Source organism: Aulonocara stuartgranti, assembly GCF_965226115.1.
Source record: "Aulonocara stuartgranti genome assembly, chromosome: 19".
In the NCBI taxonomy this organism is placed as follows: domain Eukaryota; kingdom Metazoa; phylum Chordata; class Actinopteri; order Cichliformes; family Cichlidae; genus Aulonocara; species Aulonocara stuartgranti.
In genome coordinates, this window is record NC_138955.1 from 23,364,021 (window position 1) to 23,384,949 (window position 20,929).

The following is a 20,929-nucleotide window of genomic DNA, read 5'->3' on the forward strand; positions in this document are numbered from 1 at the left end:
GTCACGCGCAGAAGTCCTGAGCCACACAACATTTTTTTTATTTTCCGTCCAACAAGCTAAACTTTCTTGTAATCCCCCCCCTGGACACTGGCTACTTTTTCACTCATTTTCCCTTCCGTCCTTGTACCTGACCATTTTCAGAGGAATACTGACCTATGAATTGTTCAAATATAAAATGCACCTAGCTCGAGGTTTGAACCAGCACCGTATCTAGATGCAACTGACAGCTTAGCAATGAACCAATTTTTTTAGGTATTTTCTTCCTAACGACGAAAACGCATACAAATCAGCAAGGTGTTTTCCAAAGAGCTATTTGTTGACAATTATTATCTGAACGTGGTGTGCAGCGTCTCCTTCTAAAAATTTGAGGAAACCATACTGCTAGGGGACAAAAGAAGTAGCAGACCTAAAACAAAAACAATGCACAGCAAATGAACTGTGGTCCTAATCCATCTACTGTTTACTAAAGCCTCCACAGAAGTGGTCTCAGTGGAACGTTAGCTGTCAAGAAGCCATTCTTAATGAAGGGAAACACTGAGAATTAAACAAGAACTGGACTGAAAATCAGTGGCAACAGGCCTTACTCAGCGATGAATCCAAATGTGACATTTTTGTATCAAATCGTTGTCAGTGGTGTGGTTCAAAATATTTTTTGATCTGTGTATAAGCAGAGGATTGGCAGTTCTGGGAATATAGTATATCAAGGTGGCTGAGTAACAACGGGCCCAGCTCCAGCATGCCTCTGTTCTTTTTACATATTAGATTTGACCAGTAAACAACCAAATCAATAAAGCCAAGTACACCATTTAAATCAGCACAACTTGTTTTCTCTGGCCAATGTCTTTACAACTTGGCTGGCACTAAATGGGAACAAACATAGCAGCTAATTGGCCAGATTATAACAGGTCTCGTTCAAATGTAAGCAAATGTTTAATCGCAGCTAATATTTAACCTATGAGAGGCCAGCGTCTGTGGTCAGCATAAGCAATTAAAGCATCTTAAAAGAAAATATAGTATTATAATGTCGAAATGCTGTACTGCACAAGGCTAAATTGCCAGGGAAATGAAATCATTTTATTTGTAGCACTTTCAGCTCAGAGGACAAAGTACTTTGAGCAGACATAAATAAAAACAACCAATATAAATGAACAACACAATAATAGCCTAACACATGACTAAAAGCAAACCAAAACACCATATGGCTGGAAAAAGCAATCTGATTAGCTTCACTACATCACATCATCTGACAGCTATGGCGCACACAACAATGCACTGAAGGGACAGGGGAAGCAGTCGGTGCGCAGAAGTGACTTTCAGGGAGAGAACGGGAATAGTGGCATAGACAGGAAACAGGTGAGCAGAGATTTCCCAATATAGAAACAGGACGTGTCATGTTAGGAAATTATACCTTAATACAGATGCAGCAAGCTCTGTGCAAAGATGTGCTGTAGAGGGGGAGAGCATCCGAGGTGACGCACAGCTCGCTGTTTAATGAACATCCTTACTTCAGAATCCACAGTACGTATTAAAGTTGCTGACTTTAGGATGACTAGAGTAAACCGAGGTGCCTTGGAGGTTAAAACAAAGACTGCACAAAGATGGAGGAGCTGAGACAGATGCAGGAGGAAGAACCAGATAAAAGTAAAGAAAGCAAAGACAGTCTGTAATAAGATGAAACAGAATTTAAAAAGTGTAGGAGTGGCGCTTTGACAGAGGTTCTGGGCTTGTACCAGTGCCATGATGGATGGCTGAGGGGTGGGAGGGGGTGCTAGATGTTATTAGATCAAATGGGGGTCAACCACAGTGTAGTAGGGTTGAGATGCTAAGACAGCCTGTATATTGTGAGCAATAAGACACTGGCACTGATCCAAACTCTAATTATACGCACCATCTCTGCAGAATTAAGATTAGGAGGATTTAGAAGTGTCTCGGGAACACTGACAGACAAAAAAGCCTCGTGTTCACACGAACAGTCAGATTTCCTACATACGCAGAAAATGAAAATGACACGAGGGCAAAATCTGCACTGACACAGAATACACTGCTGAAATACAATTCAGCCAACCCACACACACTGATCTGGTATTCATTCGCTTGCACCCGAACACTGTAGAAACAAACGGTATCTGTTCACGAATGCAGAATATGCCCCCGGACTCATGCAGGACTTGTACAAACACACAAATGTATTATTAGTACTCTTTCACTTCTGCACACACAGTCTATCATTTGCATGCTAGTGATTTTCCTTTTAAAAACCAAAGCTAATATTTGCTCTGGAGTTGGCACGGACAGCTAAAGCAGGAGTCTTCTAACACTGTTGCAGAGATAGCTTGCTGCCAGCGCTGCAGCTCTGCTCTTGATTCTTTTTCATCACATTTTGATGAATCCGCATCCTGTCAAGTGCAAAGAAAGTCTTAGATTGACTATGTGGAGGATACCCATTAACGAGACCTTTCCTTTAAGCGGGATGTACGTTTTCCTAAATATTCTCATAATCCTCTTTGAGTGACTGTGACTCATCCTTACCCTCTCTCACCCTCATCTTTCTCTCCACCTCTCACTTCAGGATTGATCACCTCTGAAGTAGGCCTTTTGTTCTGTGCGGTGGTGCAGCGAACATTGACCTCAGGAGAGAAAAGGAGATGGAAGACATCTCTCAAAGAATCTTAAAGCATCTCTCTAGTTAATCTACAGAGGCCTTGCAGTGCTTTAAGGAAGAGCACAGTTGATGTTGCTGCCTCAGTACTCACACAACAGATTTTTCTTACATGTCCGCTTGCCCCCGGTTCGCTGCATCATAATGTGCAGTCAAAATAATGTCAATTACTTGTTGAAAACGTTATGAAGTATGTGCCAAGAAGCACTCTCTGAGACTGGAAAATTGAGAGAATGAGAAAAAAGGTGCAGAGACCTGTAGTTCATCAAATGGTCAGCGGTTGGCTCTGAAAGCGAGTCAATCTGCATAGACTCTTGTGTCAAACATAGAAGAGAAATCATTTTTATTTTACATCTTTGTGAAGAAACAGTTCCGCATAGAAAATCCCAAAAGGAGTAAAATTTTAGATAACTATCTTTGGAGATGAAACCCCCCGTAAAACTGTAAGATTAAAATTAGTATTTTAATGCATTTTAAGTACCCTATAACAACCATGGACGGGCTCTCTCCATTTCACCCGCAATGGACTGCTGACACGATACGGAGGTCAGTTACTGAGGAAAACCTAAATGTCTGTGTCAGTAAGAGCTGCTGATTTAGCTGCTGTTAGCGGTAAGTGGATCCGACTCTGGTAATTATGCTAGCTGACATGACGTTAGCTTAGAACTAGCTGCGGGCGTTGCTATTATTGGCTCATTGTCAGCTTTTCAGAGACAGAAGGGTCGCGTGTCTGATCTGTTAACAATAAGTAACTGTGGAATAAATAAGCACGAGAGGAGACGAATGAAAAAGAGAAAGAGGTGATGAAAGTCTATCATATACAGATTAAGCTAGCTTAAAGCTAACTTGTGATTTACATATCAATAGTTTCAAAGTATTTAATGGATTTCTCCTCTATTATGAAATTCTTGGGAAACTGGAGCATTGTAATCAAATTCTATTGGGATATAGAGGGTTAAAAATCAAAGTAATTTATATAAGTGCCTTTTTAATCAACCAAGCTAGCATTAGCTTAAAAGTCTCCACCTCTACAGTCACATTCAAATATGGTCATACCTGGTTTAAATAAGGGAGGGGAAAGCTGATAAAAGCAAAAAGACAGATTGAAGGCAATGAAACCATCCAATGACGTCTCAGTGGCTCAGGCCAGCCATTACATACAGCATATGTTTTTAACAGTTTACTACTTGAGGTCCATAAAAATAACATTGGTTTCCTATCGTTTTATTTTAAACATGCTGCAGGCAGTTGGATCCAAACTTGTTTCTGTGAAGAGTTTATAACTTGTATGGTATAAAATTCATTATCAGTAGTTTCAAGTTAGTCTTCTGATTAGATTATCAGGGGCAGGTCTGCAGTGCTTTCTCTGAACCGTTATTCCATATTTAGAGGTGAATCAAACAACACTGTTCAGTTACGTATGGGCAGCGAGCCTTGAATGTGAGATGTGAAACAAACAAGTGGAGAACATTAGATGGTATTTGCAGGGGTATGAATGAACATAATATATATCTATGTAGGCAAATTGAAAGTATTAGGATTTATAACAAATGTTTGGGGTAAAAAAAGGACACATGGATGCTAAAAGTTGTATGTGTAATAATGTTTGTGCAGAGTTTCAGTCAAAAACCCACCCGTTAAAGAGGAGATTGGGTACAGGACATATATACATGCATATGCAGCATTTGTTATAGTATGATGCTATTTATCATAACCTAATTCCTTTTGATGTTAAATGTTTATGCTGTCTCACAAACCTAGAACAGCGCTGCTTTTCAAAAAGCAGTTTCCAGAGTTTCCAGTTATGTCTGGAGACATTTTCGTATTTGCTGGTAAATGACTGTAATTAACATAACTCAGTATTACAGCTTTAACCCATTAGGAGACTAGTCTGGGACTTTTACATCATCTGCTCATGAAGAAACAAGGCTGCACGGCAGCAGAGAGGGAAAACGTTGTTCGGGGGTGGGGGATCTCAGCTAAGAAGCTGCTAGAGGCAGCTCTGAAGAATGCCGCCTGGGGTACTGGCAACGTGCGAGACGAAAGAAGAGAATGAGTAAGTGTGAAGAATGGTGGCATGAGAGCGGTCGGGCTGAGCAGACAGTGTGCCAGTTGGGGTCACCTTGAGCAATCCATCTCCCCACCTCCAGCAGGGATGCAGACTGCAGGAGCGGGGAGGACTGAACAGGTTTCCCCCCCTTAATAGCATTCTGCAGAGAGTGAGACAAGGCGATGCCTTCTCCCTCTCTGAACTTGTCCGGCAAGGATTTGGCCACAGCTGAACTGCTGGAAGGTGAGATAACCGGACACCCCTGACAGCTGAGACAAACAACGCGAGACAACACTAGCCGAGACAAACAACACAATTCTGTCAATGCTGAAATGAGCTTTCATTCTGTAAAAAAGGGAAAAGGTGAAACTTTGGCTTCTTTGTCTTCACAAGGCTATGCTTGCTACATAAAGGAAAAGAAGGGAAATCAAGCCTTTTATTTCTTTTGTTTCATTCTGTTGGTAGTCAACGGTGAGGAGACAAATACTCTTACAACAGAAAGAGCTATTAAACTAAAGTAGATTTATCACCTACGCAATCCTTAATGTTTCAGGAGCACGACACTCTCCCCGGAGAATCACGTGGCAATCTGCTATGATGTCAGCTGTTCACACTACATGTGTTTCTGTTTTTTCAGAGACAGGAGGAAGTAGCATGAGGAGAGACAATTTTTTCCTCGTGTGCACACCAAAAAGCAAGGAAATAAAGGGGGAGAGGGACATTTTTAACCCAAAGGATTGTTACAGTAGTCGTATGAATGCCCTCTGTATTTCCTAAAGCTGAGATACACTTCTGGAGCACAATCCCAGAGCATTTCACTCTACCACAGAGCCATAACAATGACCATGGCCTCAAAAGTCTGCCTTCAAGGGCACAATTATTCTTACTGAGAGCAGGCATGGTTGAATCCATTTTCAAGGGTACACAAAAGTAATACTAATCTACCTCTGTGTTCAAACAACGTAACAGACTTTCTTTCATCAAGAACACAGTGACTGACATGGAGGCCTTTCGCTCCTTTATTGTTTAAGTCACAAAGCTTATGCTGTTTGGAGTCTCCACAAATTACACAGAAATGATTCTACACTAAGCTACCTGAGCAGAAATCTTTAATCTTCAACCTGCCACTGACAAAAAAGTTCAGGTGGTCAAGTTTACACTGCAAAGCTGCATTTGCAAAGAGCTGCTCAGGTCAGCCACTATTCACTCCATCAGCCTTTGGAGTGGCCTAATGCTTTAATCTGAAATGAATTTCATTACCTATAAAATACCAGTTAGCACCATAGTGAGCAGGTAGTAGCTGGGGACCAGCATGACAATAAAAACACGTTCAAGCCGAAATAATAAATAAAGTCATTTCACTTGACTTCTTTTTGTCCATTCTCCTTTATCTCTGTCATAATTTGGTTCCCAAACCCTCTGCTTTTAATTTCAGTTACTGCCACATGAAGAGAGGAATCCAAATTACAAACTGAAAAGTCTTTGTTGGTTTAACATTACCAGTGGATCTTTTCCAAAGCACTGCAGGTGATCTGTACTGGAGGTTCCACCAGTTAAACTACTGATCGGGCTAATTAAACACTTTAAACATTATTGACCAAGTCAGTGGATTACAGGAGTGATACAGATGTTGAGCTGTGGATGTGCTGCTAATTCCTCCGCCTGATCCTTGCGGGGGGGGGGGGGGTTAACAGATGCAAGTTTGCTGGATTTTAAAGTTTTCATCCAAGTTGAACTGAAATTGCTCCATTTTTACTGAATGTCTGGGCTGATGATAAAAAAAAAGCTGAGCTGATTATTAATCATCTCTGCTTGTCCCCAGGCTATGTTAGTCCTGCACTAATAATGTTTAGCTGGATCAAACTCCAGCTAAACACTGCCAGCAACAGAAAAACATCTTTTTACAACTTGGGAGCGTTTACATTTCATTCCAAAATTCTCACCACAGACCTGTTTTTATATTATAATAAACTGCGATGTAGCTGGTGGCCTGTAGCCTGGCTATATCTCAAAAGGATAAACCAGCTCAGTTTTCAATGAGAGAAAGCCTTCACTTTAATAATAAACACCAACATCGGCATTAGAAATGAATATTCTTGCTGAAGCGGAACAAGATAAGAGGCTGTTCACCTTAAACCGCTAACCTTTTGCACAGGTGCCACAAAACAATAATGAGCTGAGCACAATTACTGAGAGCAGGTAGCCCAGGGTGTCTCAATAATCTCCTGCTCAGCATAAGCAAAACAGGACTTCATGCGCCCCAAACAAAATGTGAACCCATAACTTTGACAGATTGATTCAAATTTCTTGGAACAAATATGAGCAACACACAGAAAAGTAATATTTATGGAGCTAATTTCCTGCCAAAAATGAAAGAAAACATGTTTTCCAAATGCCTGATGATTCATTATCAAACTGTGCAAAACATCACTAACAAATTCATGCATTTCGTTTCGCACATACAAAACGCACCTATTAAGATTAATAGAACAACAATGCTTCATAAAAGGAATGCAGAATTTATAAAATAAACTGTATTTTTTTTTAGAGAAAAAATATGTGCACAACCAGTGTGCTGTGAAGGTCCCAAAAAGAGCAGATATTAAACACTCAAACACAGCGATAATTTCCAGTCTGTCAGCATTAGCAGTGAATAATAGCGACGGACAAATGAAAAATTAGCAAGATAAACAAGAATGCCCGCTCATGTTGACGTTGGCGTTGCAGAGTTGCACTTCTAACTTCTGTGGGGGTAACGCACGTGTTTGGAACAACACAAACAACTAGAATATCTGGGAAAAGAGCTTAAACATGTACATAACTTCAAATAACAAATGTGAATATCAGAAAATTGGATTTTTAAATCAATAAATATTTATCACAGTTGCAAAATTCTAATGCAGACTTCATGTTTTTAAAGATATTTTTGATATTTCTGATTGCTTTCCAACATTACAACTACATGGCTGACTTGTATGTTTCTCCTCAGCAGAGACTGCATATGTAATGTGGACAGTGTAAGAGTACATAATTAAGTTTTATTAGCTTGGTCTTCATTTATTACACACTAATTATTGGATGCAAACATGTGGCACATTAAGTTGAAGCTCTGTGTATTAAAGCACCGTCAGGGGACGCGCACAGATACTCTCTGGATCGCGTTGCGGACTGCTCCTGGCGTGCAGAAGCGAAGAGGCTCCAAGCTACAGTGCATTCCCATGATTCTAAAATTATAATATATTACAGAGCATCATCGGGAAGTGCTTTGTAAGGGGGTAACAGCTGCAAGGTAAAGGTGGAAAGATAGTTTTTTCCTTTCTTCCTTGCTCATGTGTGAACCGCATTCACATCTAGCCATCTGCTTCTGGGCCTGGGTGTGTATGTGTGGGAGCTGCCATGCTAGCGGAGAGGATCCGATTTATCATTACAGATGATTCTGGAAACAAAACCGATGTGTGGAGCCTACGTGGCTCCTTGATATCTTCATTGTATTCCAGGTTTCTGCCTATTCAAATGATACGTGTGCCAATCTCTCCCAATCTACTGCGCTTTCACACCGAACCATCTGCTGCAGACCTTTTTTCGCACGCGAGGCCGGCGTGTACGAGTCAACGCAGGAGTCGGTGAGAGTGGAGCGAAGGTGGTGAGTGTCTGAGACTGTGGGCTTGTGTGGCCGCGCATGTATAACAACGAGTTGTTTTGAAAGCTTCTAACAATGACTGCATGACTGATTATGGAGATGCAATTTACAAACTTCCTGATGATGTTGTACACTAGACTGAGTTTCATTACAGACTTAACTGCCAACACACACCTTTGTGTTCTGCTTGATGTGCAGGACTGGGTTCAGAAACCTAGTTCTATATCATGAAAATGCAGAAAGCCGCCTTAGTTTACTGCAAAGAAATAGAATAGATTTTATGCATATTTCTTAAGGAATAATGTTGGTATTTCATTGTTAGCCTGCACTGCGGTACATGTACAACAAAACACAATCATGCAGTGCACTGAAAGAAAAATGACAACTGCAATATCTGGGATTTCATTCCTTCATCCAAAGCATTCCTACTCGGTACTTTGGGAAGTTACATAGAGTTTAATATGGTTTTAATGACAGTGATGAATGCCCGTATTTATTTAGCCAACACTGATGTGTAATCTTTAAACCGTGTGACAACTACGATGTAATTAAAAGTAGCCACTATAGTAGTGTTTTGTTGTTAAGCTCCCTATATATTACCTTTGCAGCAAGTATGAACGAACGATTTTTCTTCCTGAGCGACCACTGCATAGAGCGGTTTTATGGATTTTTAATACATTCTGAGGTCCTTTGTTTGTACAGTAGCAGAGTGACTGCTGATATTCAACGTGCTACGTGGCCTTAACCTCTTAAATGTCCCTCTCTGTTAGATTATACTGCAAGTCTGTGTGTGGGTGAGTGTGTGTGTTTGTGTATTCATGCACAATTCTGAAGACAAAGTGAAAGAGAGTACACAAGTGTGCTCACGTTGAAGTACATGAAGCAGCACAAGCGCAGGGATTGCTGAAAGCTTCAGACAGAGTCAGCGAAGGCGTCTGTAAAAGGTCACCGTTCTCTCCATCAACAGAGTTTGGAATGGATGGGGGCGGACCGGAGAGGAGAGGACAGGGCAAAACGAGGGGGCCCAGTGGAAAAAGTCACCCACCCAAAAATGTGGGTCAGCAGTTTGCTGTGACTAAGGGCACAACCATAAGGAGGCAGCCAGGGAACCATTTAACAACCTTATTGCCGGCTCTTCATCCTCACGCCTGGCATGAGATGGCAAGGAAAGGTCCCGCGCGAGCCGTGATTCAGACTTTAATAGTGTGCAAATATGTCAGGTGGGGAACTATGCACATGTTAGGTTAGACAGGTAAGGAAAGGGTTTAGGAATGAATCTGAAACTATTTATACTTCACACTTTTCTTGTCTTATCTGCCAGCAGTTCATTTTAAATTAACCTAATTTTGTACTGCTTCAGTGAAAACGTGACATACTGTGTGAGAGGAATCAGGAACAAATCTGACAAATCCCGTTAGAGTTTTCTGAACATTACTATAAAAGTGCTTAAGATGACTACAGGCGCTTAAACCTAAGCTAGGTATTTAAACTTTAGAAATACTCTTTAGCTCACAGCCATCATTGCATGAAAATTTACATAAATGTTGTAGGATGTAATTACCTGAAGCCCAAGGTCAAATTCTATACAGGTGTGCAAAAATTATAGCCTGCTACACTCTTGGGTATCTCAGGTAAAACTTTTGATGTGAAGCAAAAAATCTGAACGCCTGAAACTTTATGCACACAGTTTTGAACCTTTCTTGTACATTTTGAATGCCACATTTGTTGCTTTTTCACATGTCAACTCACAGGTAATATCCTTCAATAAAACGAGTGAAAGGTCTTACATAAGAGATCATAGCTTTTTCACATCGTCACCTCTGGTTAAGGTCTCAGACCTCATCTCTGATCTGCTTTTTAAAAAAATAGACTTTCATGTGTGGACGGCGTACTTTCCCACTCACCGAATCATCAAAGAGATGAGGGAAACCGTGGCCATTTCAAGCAAGAAAATATGTTTATGTTTAACCTGAGTTAGGCAACCTTTGATGCTAAAATATTAGGTTTAAACGTTGTAGCCTATTTCGCAGCTGCGGTTCATTTTATGATGGGGCCTGAGCCTCGACGCCTTGACTGACATCCTTCTTTGCTTTTTCATAGTTGAGAGGAGGTAGTAGTGGGAGGGCAGCTTAATGGCTGATAATAAATATGGGAAGGTATCTAAGAGACATTTATCCCATTTCTGCTCCCTCCCTGCCTTCTTCCTGCAGGCAGCCTGCGTCTTGCGTAACGTAAATGTGGAACACAGCACAAATGATCAGGGACATTATCACATTCTGCATTTCTGTCAATACCTCAGGGTGCAATACGCGTCTAATATATGTCAAGTTATATGTGATATATATCTGAGTAAGTGCGACAGTGGATGTTGGATAAATTCACACTTTGTCATCGGGAGGATATTTTTGGGAAGCTACAGTGGAGGAGGAGGATCTCCAGGGGAATGTAACTGTATGAGATCCCAGTGATGGTGAAAAAGAGAATACTGGGAAAACTGACAATGAACATCAAAGGCTCACTCTATGCATTACAATGTCATTCAAAAGGGGCTCCATCTCTGAACATATGACTCAACTCTCACGCAGCCAGGTGCAGAAAATTCTGTCTTTCAGCCCTCCCATTCTGGCCTAAAATCTCTGCTACAATCTAGCGAAATTAGATATTCTGTCCTTAGGCAAAGAAGGGGAAAGTGGCACCATTATTACAGTATTTTGCATCATGATATATTACCCTTTCAATAGATCTGCTTGCTGGATTTTCGCTTTAATTAGCCAGCTTGCTAAAAGAATAGAAAAAAAAAGAGAAGGAACAACTTTAATCATTTGTGTCTGTCACAGGCCTGCGTAAGCTGTGCTCGAAACCTGTCTGTGACGCTGTAATTGTTGGCCGCTCAAAAGAGAAAACTGTAACTCTCATTTTAGTCACTTCGATTAACTTTAGGACAGTAAATATAGACATAGCGCAAAAAGATAAAAGTGAGAATCAATTTAGAACTACAGCCATTTAAGTCCTGCTGTTGCTAAAACGTTACCACAGGAATAATCAACTTGCATTAACAACGTTGCTCAAGCACTGCTTATTCTGACTAAAATGCCAGAGCCCGCTATGGTACCGGCTGTGGTGGGGTCCATCTAATGCCATCTGGCAGCTCCAGCTTCCTTCAAAGGAACTGTCAGGTCTCAAAGGAAGGCTTTGATTTAGATTCAGACACTACAGACCACACACCGCAAGCACGCACATGTATGCAAACAGATGCAGGGTGCAGACACACATGAGGAACGAAATCCATCGCAATACTTTGAAACGTGCACAAACAAGCCACACGCAGTGACCAACAGGTGGAACCGACATGCTTAGCAGGTGTTAGCCTACGCCTACAATAACAGCAACTTCAGACACAGTCCTCGAGTCATTAATACTCCTGGCACCAAATTAACACCTGGATGCCTTCCAAATGAAAAAGTTGAATTTTGGAGAACTGCGAGATTATAGTTTGTCATGCTAAAGAATAAAAAGAAATACTCTGTTTCTTCTAAAATGTTCCCTTTATATATATATATAACCTCTATTAATATCTCCTAATATACATTTTTTATTAAAGTTTTTGGATGGGGTTAATAAAAATCTTCTCAACAAACCCATTTTTAAGAATAAATGTAACGTTTCAAAGTCAGTTTCACTCAACAAACATGTCATTCTAAAAAAGCTGATTTCAATCCCTGTGCCAACAGCCACATCTTTAAAAAGAAAGGGAAAAAAGTCTCAGTGACATTTGCATTATAGGGCTCGCACTAACACTGTTATCCCGAGCGACTTACAATGCCTGTGACAGCACAATGAGCTTAAACTCCTTAAAGTCAAATGACAAGCAGCCAGCGGTGGGGAATAAAAGGACTCGAGGCCATCGGCTTAAACTCCTCTGACCCTGCAATGACCACATAAAATGCAACGGCCACCACTTTCCACTGCGTCGGGCCTAAGTGGGGTGAACGTGGGCATAATTAGATGCAAATGTGTGTCACTGTACAGCTGATGCAAGCACCAAGTAACATGGAGGAATCAAGGATAAATGTGAAAGCCAAGCCTTGAGGGACAGTGCTGAAAAGAACAGAACGGTCTCGATGTCAAGGAAGCGAACGGCTGTAACGGAGACAGTCGACCTCGTGGAAAAACATGATTAGCTTTCTGTTTGCGTGAATTGTGTGTCACGCTGTGTTCACATGGAACATGAGCATGCGTGAAAGCAGGTTGCCTGTGCTGCTAGATTAAGTCACATTTGATGGAAATTTGCCATCTTTGGTTTGTTTATACGATACTCCTTATGAACACTAGATGAAGATAAGTGGCAAGAATTTAGGAGATGGTGAGTGTGTGTATGAGCAGCAGAAAATAAACTCCACGAGTGAACAGAACATGTCCAAACATTTTTAATTTAAATAAATAAATAATAATGACATTTCTATCCTTACTATTCTGAGTGGTTTTGTAGAGAGGAGGGTATTAGATCCCAAACCTGTTGAGCATTTCCCAATCCTAATTCAGTTGACATCTGTGCTTGACATCTGTGCTAGGAAGAGCTCACTATATAACTAATGTTTTGGGGGGGGATTTTCCCCCACAGTGGTTTATAAAAAGGCTGCTGAGCCAGTGATGTCATTGCTAAATTTGTGATTCTGCCTGGCAACAACTACTATCTTTATAAATTGGCTCGTCTTTCCTGCAGATTCTTCACAGAAGAATGTATGACTCGGGTGAGATGATACTCGGGGTATCATCTCACAGCATTTTACCAAAATGTGACTTCACAACTAGCACTAGGACCGAGCTTCATTTGCTCAGATTGCAACTAAAATTGCAACTTTTTTTTTGCTTTGCTTATATAATGAGTTAACTGTATAGTGTTTACCATCTTCCATTAACTACTGATTGGTAAAATATCTGTAATAGGTTTATTTAACTGTGGTTTTTAAAAAAAATGAGATTAACCGCTAATATAGATGAATAGAAAAGAACAATTATTAATAACAAGAATACCTGGCATTTAATAAAAATGTGTACTGTATAATGGGCATAATTTATCCAGTTAACCTATCATGAATAGATGACTGGCATTACATCATCATCATATGGCTCTTTCAGAGTTATGGACGAGTTAAAAAAAAAGTTAAAAGCTTGTCACTGTTCAAAATTAATCAAGCGCTTTTATAACTGTTGCTCAAGGTTTGTAAATGTATTCAGATGATGAAGTACAAAGGAGACGTGATACACTGAGATTCTTACATAAAGACAAAAACCAAAGTTCTTCCACAGGTCATGTTTGTGACATTACCAGACAGTCATCTGACATGTATTAAAGTACTCTGAGTGAATGGGGAGAGATTTTCAACATTAGTTTCTTTCGTTACATAAAACCTGCATGTATTGAATCACAAGTCACGACTCGTTACAAAAAAATTCGCTCTTTTATTATATCTATAAATAAATATTTTATATTTATAATTGATATTTCAACTATGCATTTTCACATTACTGCAGTTTCATTAACAGATTAATTAAAAGCATTACCACGATGACCATCTCTGCTTATTCTGCTACAGCACACAAAAAACGAGGTAAAACTGACCTGTGGGCATCATCTGACACAACCAACGTCGAAAAGGAATATGGTTGAGGCATGTATCGCCTCTACCGTATTTGACAGCTGATCTGTTATGCTTTGGATGCAAAATAGTCCCTCTTAGTTAGGGTGTGCCACAAGGCTCAATTTCGGGTCCAGTCTTGTTTGCACGTCACATGTTGACACTGGGGTCTATTTTTTCCCAGCATAACCTTTTATTTCACTGATTTGCACATGACTTGCAGATTTGACTTTGTGAGTAAATACATTGACAGTGCTCTGGATCCTTTATCTTCCCATTATAAGACAAATGTTAAAAACCTCATTGTGTACCTTGATGGTTACTTTAAACTGTGTAGGCAGGTATGCAGCAGTCCATTTTCCCCATCACTTTGACATGAGCCCAGGTTTGTTCTACAAAAGTGAAACATTTTAGTAAAACCTACAAGCTTTTTCAGGTGTTGGGGAGTTTAGCACAGGCCACAGTTTTCAGGTGGCCACCAATCCTCTTAACAAAGTTCCACTTTTAATTTTGTGTAAAGGTTAGAGTGTACAGCGTCCAGATGGACAACTGTGGTTTTATGATGAAGAGAGGGCAGAGCGGGTGCAGGTAAAAGGGGGATGCTAAGAGGCACAATAGGTGAGGCTGATTACAGCACTTTCGGACGATGTTACAGGCAAAAGGCACTTCAACCGACACAACGAGTGTAAAAAGCACAGACCAAAAGTTCACATTAAGCACAACATTAGCGTGTATGCTCTTAGACACTGACACATATGCACTCGCACACACGCACATAAAATGCAGAAACACAGTGCCACCAGTACACAACCTTTCAGCCACTCATTCAAAAGGTGGTCCAAACCCTTCTGGAAGCACACGTGAAAAAGCATTTTATCATTTTCCCAGCGAGGCAGTATTCAACATGCAAAAACTGCACTGACTTTTCATACTTCTCACATCTCGTTAGTGCTCCACATGCAGAAAGCAAATGCAATGCTTGGCAATCTGTCTGAACAGCTAGTCAGGCCAGACTGTTAGTTAAGCATTTGTTGAGTCTTAATCATGCAAACACCGAGCTTACAGAGAGAGATGTGACAAGTTAAAAGCAATCTGAATTCTTGCTGATAATTAACTAGTAAGCCATCCAACTCTTCCTCAGCCAGCTAGTGAAGGTTTATTTATATGTCTGATGTTGAACAATGATTTTGAAAACGTATTCATTTAATCCTTCTAACTGTAGAGATTACTTGTTGCTTAACAGGACACTGATGACTTTGCAATGACTTGTAACTTGCAGCATGACTGCACATTTTCATTAGTCTTAGCAGTTACTTTAAACTAAAAGGACCATTGCAATCAACACGTGATATGTTATATGTTATAATGATATAAAACCCAAGGTTAATTGAAATATGAGTGACTACACAAGTCAAGTTTAAAAATGCATTACACCCAAGATCCTTTTAATATTCTCTCCTGATTATTTCTGCGTCCTGAGGAGACAGGGGCAAGCATGACTCTAAATACTGGAGTCATAATACTGCTAATACCTGCTGCTTTATGAAAGACCACTGATGAATGTCTGCCTCAATACATTAACAACAACCAAACACTTAATGGTTGCAGGGCTGTTGTGATTCAAATTACTTAGTGTGCACATTGATAATACTAGAAGGAGCCAAGAGTTTAGCGTTGCCTGGAAGTTGCCTGTAGTGTTGATTGCTTTAACTCTTTCCCCTATAAAGACGACCTCCCCTGTATCCTTCATGATCAATTTTGACAGCTCAGTATGTATATCGATACAGATGTGGTTTGACAACCTCTAGAATAGTTTCTAGAGGATCCTGACCTCAGTCCAACACAAGAGTGGAGACCACGAACCAGTCCATCATCAGTTTCTGACCTCACAAATCCACTTCTGGAACAATGTCCAGAAATTCCCATAAACACTCTTCTAAACCACGTGGAAAGCCTTCCCAGAAGAGTTTGGCCGACATAAAAAAACCCTATGGATTAAGAACAGGACGTCCCTCAAGTTTATATGTGTGTGAAGACGGATGAGGGAATACTTCTGGCAATATAGTGCATGACAGAATCAACGCAATCACACTTCTTTGTGATTGTGGACAAAAACGAACTTGATATACAGTGGGGCAAAAAAGTATTTAGTCAGCCACCGATTGTGCAAGTTCCCCCACTTAAAATGATGACAGAGGTCAGTAATTTGCACCAGAGGTACACTTCAACTGTGAGAGACAGAATGTGAAAAAAAAATCCATGAATCCACATGGTAGGATTTGTAAAGAATTTATTCGTAAATCAGGGTGGAAAATAAGTATTTGGTCACCTCAAACAAGGAAAATCTCTGGCTCTCACAGACCTGTAACGTCTTCTGTAAGAAGCTTTTCTGTCCCCCACTCGTTACCTGTATGAATGGCACCTGTTTGAACTCATCATCTGTATAAAAGACACCTGTCCGCAGCCTCAAACAGTCAGACTCCAAACTCCGCCATGGCCAAGACCAAAGAGCTTTCGAAGGACACCAGGAAAAGTATTGTAGACCTGCACCAGACTGGGAAGAGTGAATCTACAATAGGCAAGCAGCTTGGTGTGAAAAAATCAACTGTGGGAGCAATCATCAGAAAATGGAAGACATACAAGACCACTGATAATCTCCCTCGATCTGGGGCTCCACGCAAGATCTCATCCCGTGGGGTCAAAATGATCATGAGAACGGTGAGCAAAGATCCCAGAACCACACGGGGGGACCTGGTGAATGACCTGCAGAGAGCTGGGACCAAAGTAACAAAGTAACATCAGTAACACACTACAACGGCAGGGAATCACATCCCGCAGTGCCAGACGTGTTCCGCTGCTGAAGCCAGTGCATGTCCAGGCCCGTCTGAAGTTTGCCAGAGAGCACATGGATGATACAGCAGAGGATTGGGAGAATGTCATGTGGTCAGATGAAACCAAAGTAGAACTTTTTGGTATAAACTCAACTCGTCGTGTTTGGAGGAAGAAGAATACTGAGTTGCATCCCAAGAACACCATACCTACTGTGAAGCATGGGGGTGGAAACATCATGCTATGGGGCTGTTTTTCTGCCAAGGGGACAGGACGACTGATCCGTGTTAAGGACAGAATGAATGGGGCCATGTATCGTGAGATTTTGAGCCAAAACCTCCTTCCATCAGTGAGAACTTTGAAGATGAAACGAGGCTGGGTCTTCCAACATGACAATGATCCAAAACACACCGCCCGGCCAACAAAGGAGTGGCTCCGTAAGAAGCATTTGAAAGTCCTGGAGTGGCCTAGCCAGTCTCCAGACCTCAACCCCATAGAAAATCTGTGGCGGGAGTTGAAAGTCCGTGTTGCTCGGCGACAGCCCCAAAACATCACTGCTCTCGAGAAGATCTGCATGGAGGAATGGGCCAAAATACCAGCTACTGTGTGTGCAAACCTGGTAAAGACCTATAGTAAACGTTTGACCTCTGTTATTGCCAACAAAGGTTATGTTACAAAGTATTGAGTTGTATTTTTGTTATTGACCAAATACTTATTTTCCACCCTGATTTACGAATAAATTCTTTACAAATCCTACCATGTGGATTCATGGATTTTTTTTTCACATTCTGTCTCTCACAGTTGAAGTGTACCTCTGGTGCAAATTACTGACCTCTGTCATCATTTTAAGTGGGGGAACTTGCACAATCGGTGGCTGACTAAATACTTTTTTGCCCCACTGTATTTATTCCACTGGAAAATCCACAAAACAAAGCAACTTTTACAGCAGCAATAACTTTAACCAGAAATGAGTTGATGTGACTGTGGCAACTTAAAATCAATTGTAAGCATGGAGTCAAACGCTTACCTCTCGCCGCCGTGACGCCCAGCAGCTCTGTTTGATCTTCCAAACTACGGCGGCCACCAGGAGCAGGGACAGGAAGCAGCTGTGGGTGGAAAAGACAGAGGAAGAGATGAGTCCAAAATATATTAAAAAAAGAAATAAAAACAGATAAATGAAGCGATGAGAAGACAAAACCTATAAGCTTTTGTCTTCTCATCAAAAGCTATAAGGATGGTTTGATGTTAACTTTATAGGAAAGAAGTATTTGACTACGAGTTTTATTTTCTGTCACCGATAAATATATTAACAAACAGATTTTTGACATCAAACATATACATGTGTGCATTTTAAACTGACAGCAAGTAGGGGAGGAAAATAAAGCAAAATAAAACAAGGTGATGCCAGCCCACACTGAACAGCATTAAAGAGCGACAGGTCTGAAACTCGAAGGGTAACATTAATTATCATAAGCGATGAATCTGCCACAATATGCACAACCTTTGAAGTCAATTTGACACGTCACTGCAGCCTTTTCCATCTGTACTGGAAATCCAGGAAAACTGCTTGACAAATATGGGCAGCTGACAAAGTTACACAAATTTTCATTTTACTGGAATTAGTCCTTTTTTTCAAGATCAAAAGAATCAAAACGATACATTCTCAGCTATAGAAAAAGAGCTGATGATGTCACTTCTTAACGGGATACAAAGTGATCGTGCTAAACGTCAAAAGAAACAAGCTAAAAAACAAAAGGTTAGCAAAAAAAAAATGGATGTACACTTTGCGCTTTTCTTGAGATTGTTTAGGAGGGTGGTCACACATGATGATTTTCTGCTTAAATACTTTTAAACAACACACACACACACACAGACGGTCTTCAACCACCATTCCATTTTATGCCCTCGAGCTCCAAGTGTTGGCATCAAGCACCATCTTTGTCATCCTGTTATGTTTCTGTTCTGTTTTACTCTACACTCGCTTCCTTTCATTCTTCAGCACTTTGTGAAATGTTTTTTCATGTTTTTTCTTGAACACATAATGTGTTTTTCTTGGTTCATTTCAAGAACCGCCCTCCCCCCTCAACACACGCGCACACAAACACACACAAATAAAATATACAAAGAATCAAAACGCTTAGCGCTATTTACGCTCTACAGAAAAACACCTTGAGGTGATGATGATTGTGGTGACATGTCTGGGTGACATGGTTTGTTAGCATCAGCGTGTGTGTGCGCGCGTCTGCTCTCCCTGGCTTCCAGACGTGTACTTAGACAAGATGGAGTGAGTGTGTGTGCGCGCGCGCACGTGTAAACACATCAGGGACAACATCTTTAGCACTCAGCTTCACTCTCAGCCTGTCACGGCTCTTGCTGATCTTCAGTCAAAGCTATCAGAAGTACGATGGCAAAATGCCTAAATATGAGTGATTCGTGACACAGTTTCCTCCAGGACGGGAGAAAAAGACAAAAAAAACCCATCTAGCCTTAAGAAAAGAGATACGTGAGATTAAATATTAAGTCTCATGCAATTTATTTTCATATATGGGTCAATTTAAAAGTCCACATAGGTTAGAACTTTAAAAAAAGGAGCATACTCTGGTGTTTTGTCCTAGCTAAAGGCATTTCTATCAGAGACACAAAGCTGGCAAGCTTCATGGCACTATGTGTCACATCTAATTTAAAAATACAGAACAGTACAAAGTAAGTGAAGCCGTGTTTCTAGTTTACACCGTGGCATATCGGCCTCCAGGTCTCTATGTACTGCAGTATTCAACACAAGACTGAGTCCTCAATGATTAATGGGCTCAGAGCTAACTGTCTGAAAGACTGAAAACTCCTGGCTTTGACTTTCATAAATACATTTATGCTTTATTGTCTCAAGTGTAGTTTTTTTTGCTAGTGTTTATCGCATAAAGAATATTTGTGAATAAACTTTCTGGGCTTTGAAGTGGATTTAATTAGTCCACATTGAAGCGTAACTTCTTCAGACACAGGGCCTTCCAGTCAGACCCCTCGCAGGGTTTTCTCCAACGTTCTACCACTTTTTCCATCTAAATGCCTTTGCCTATTTTAATAGTGGCTGTGAAGCGTCAGATCTTCATTCATCGCTCCCGACCCCATCCGAGCCCCCGCCCACCCTGTGTGACTCTTTAAAGTGCCATTTATTTAAAAAAAGAAGAAGAAAAAAAGATTCCCTTATCTCTCTGGGCTGAAGAAGCCCCTTAAGAGATCCATCCGTTCAGCCATCTTACTGATCTGGCTTCCTGCTCATTGCTTTAAAAGCAACACGGTGCTGATGAATAGATATCGGCTTCACATCAAAGGCTTCCCTGCTCAGCAGGGTGGCAGGGAAAAGGAGAGAGAAACGAAGGACAAGAAGAGAAGGAAAGACAATGATGAAGAAAATGGACAGCGATGGTGAAAGACAACGTGAAACACAGACAGATTGGAAAGTGTAAGCTGAAGTCTAAACAATGGTATAAGTTTAGAGTTAAGGAGGAGAAAATGGAGCAAGAGACAAAGACTGAAGGAATCGAAAGTAACACCGGAGAGACAAACACTAAGAGAAGCAGACGGAGACCGACACAGAGAAATGTGCTTCATTTGATCTCAACCTCTGCAAGGGATGCTGGGAAAGTTAGTCAAGCTTCAGCTCCCACCTCAACCCATACGTGACGTATGGGTTGAGGTGGGAGCTGAAGCATCTCTCACTTTCAATGAAAATAGAAAAGAATATTCACCAGCAGATGCTGCCTCACCAAAGCCACCTGTGACAATCGCACTTCACCTTCACTAAAGTCTCAATAAAAGCAACTCTGAGCCAACGGATTACGGATTTCGGGGGTTATATTTATGCGAATTCCTGTACAGTTAGAAGATGGTGATCTAAACGGAGCATCTGTTTGCCTTTGTGTAGCAGACTCCAGCAATACCCTTAACAAAATGACACAAAGTACCGAACACATGAAAAACAAAACAAAACATCAGACAACTGATAGTGGGGTAAAGTTAACCCTACTAAGCTACAGATACAAATTTACATTACTGCACCCTTCAGGTTCAACGGTGCACACATACACATTACGTACAAGGAAGTTTATGTTGCCCTA

General features: G+C 40.9%; 1 protein-coding gene across 2 annotated transcripts in view; it reads right to left on the reverse strand.

Annotated features, from left to right (window-relative positions):
- The window catches only part of atrn (attractin), a 133,949-nt gene that overhangs the window by 31,875 nt on the left and 81,145 nt on the right, over window positions 1–20,929 (reverse strand). For both annotated transcript variants that reach the window (XM_082516171.1, XM_082516172.1), the window contains exon 26: window positions 17,845–17,923. In XM_082516171.1, coding sequence (XP_082372297.1) covers window positions 17,845–17,923 — 79 coding nt within the window. The remainder of the gene's footprint in view (window positions 1–17,844; window positions 17,924–20,929) is intronic.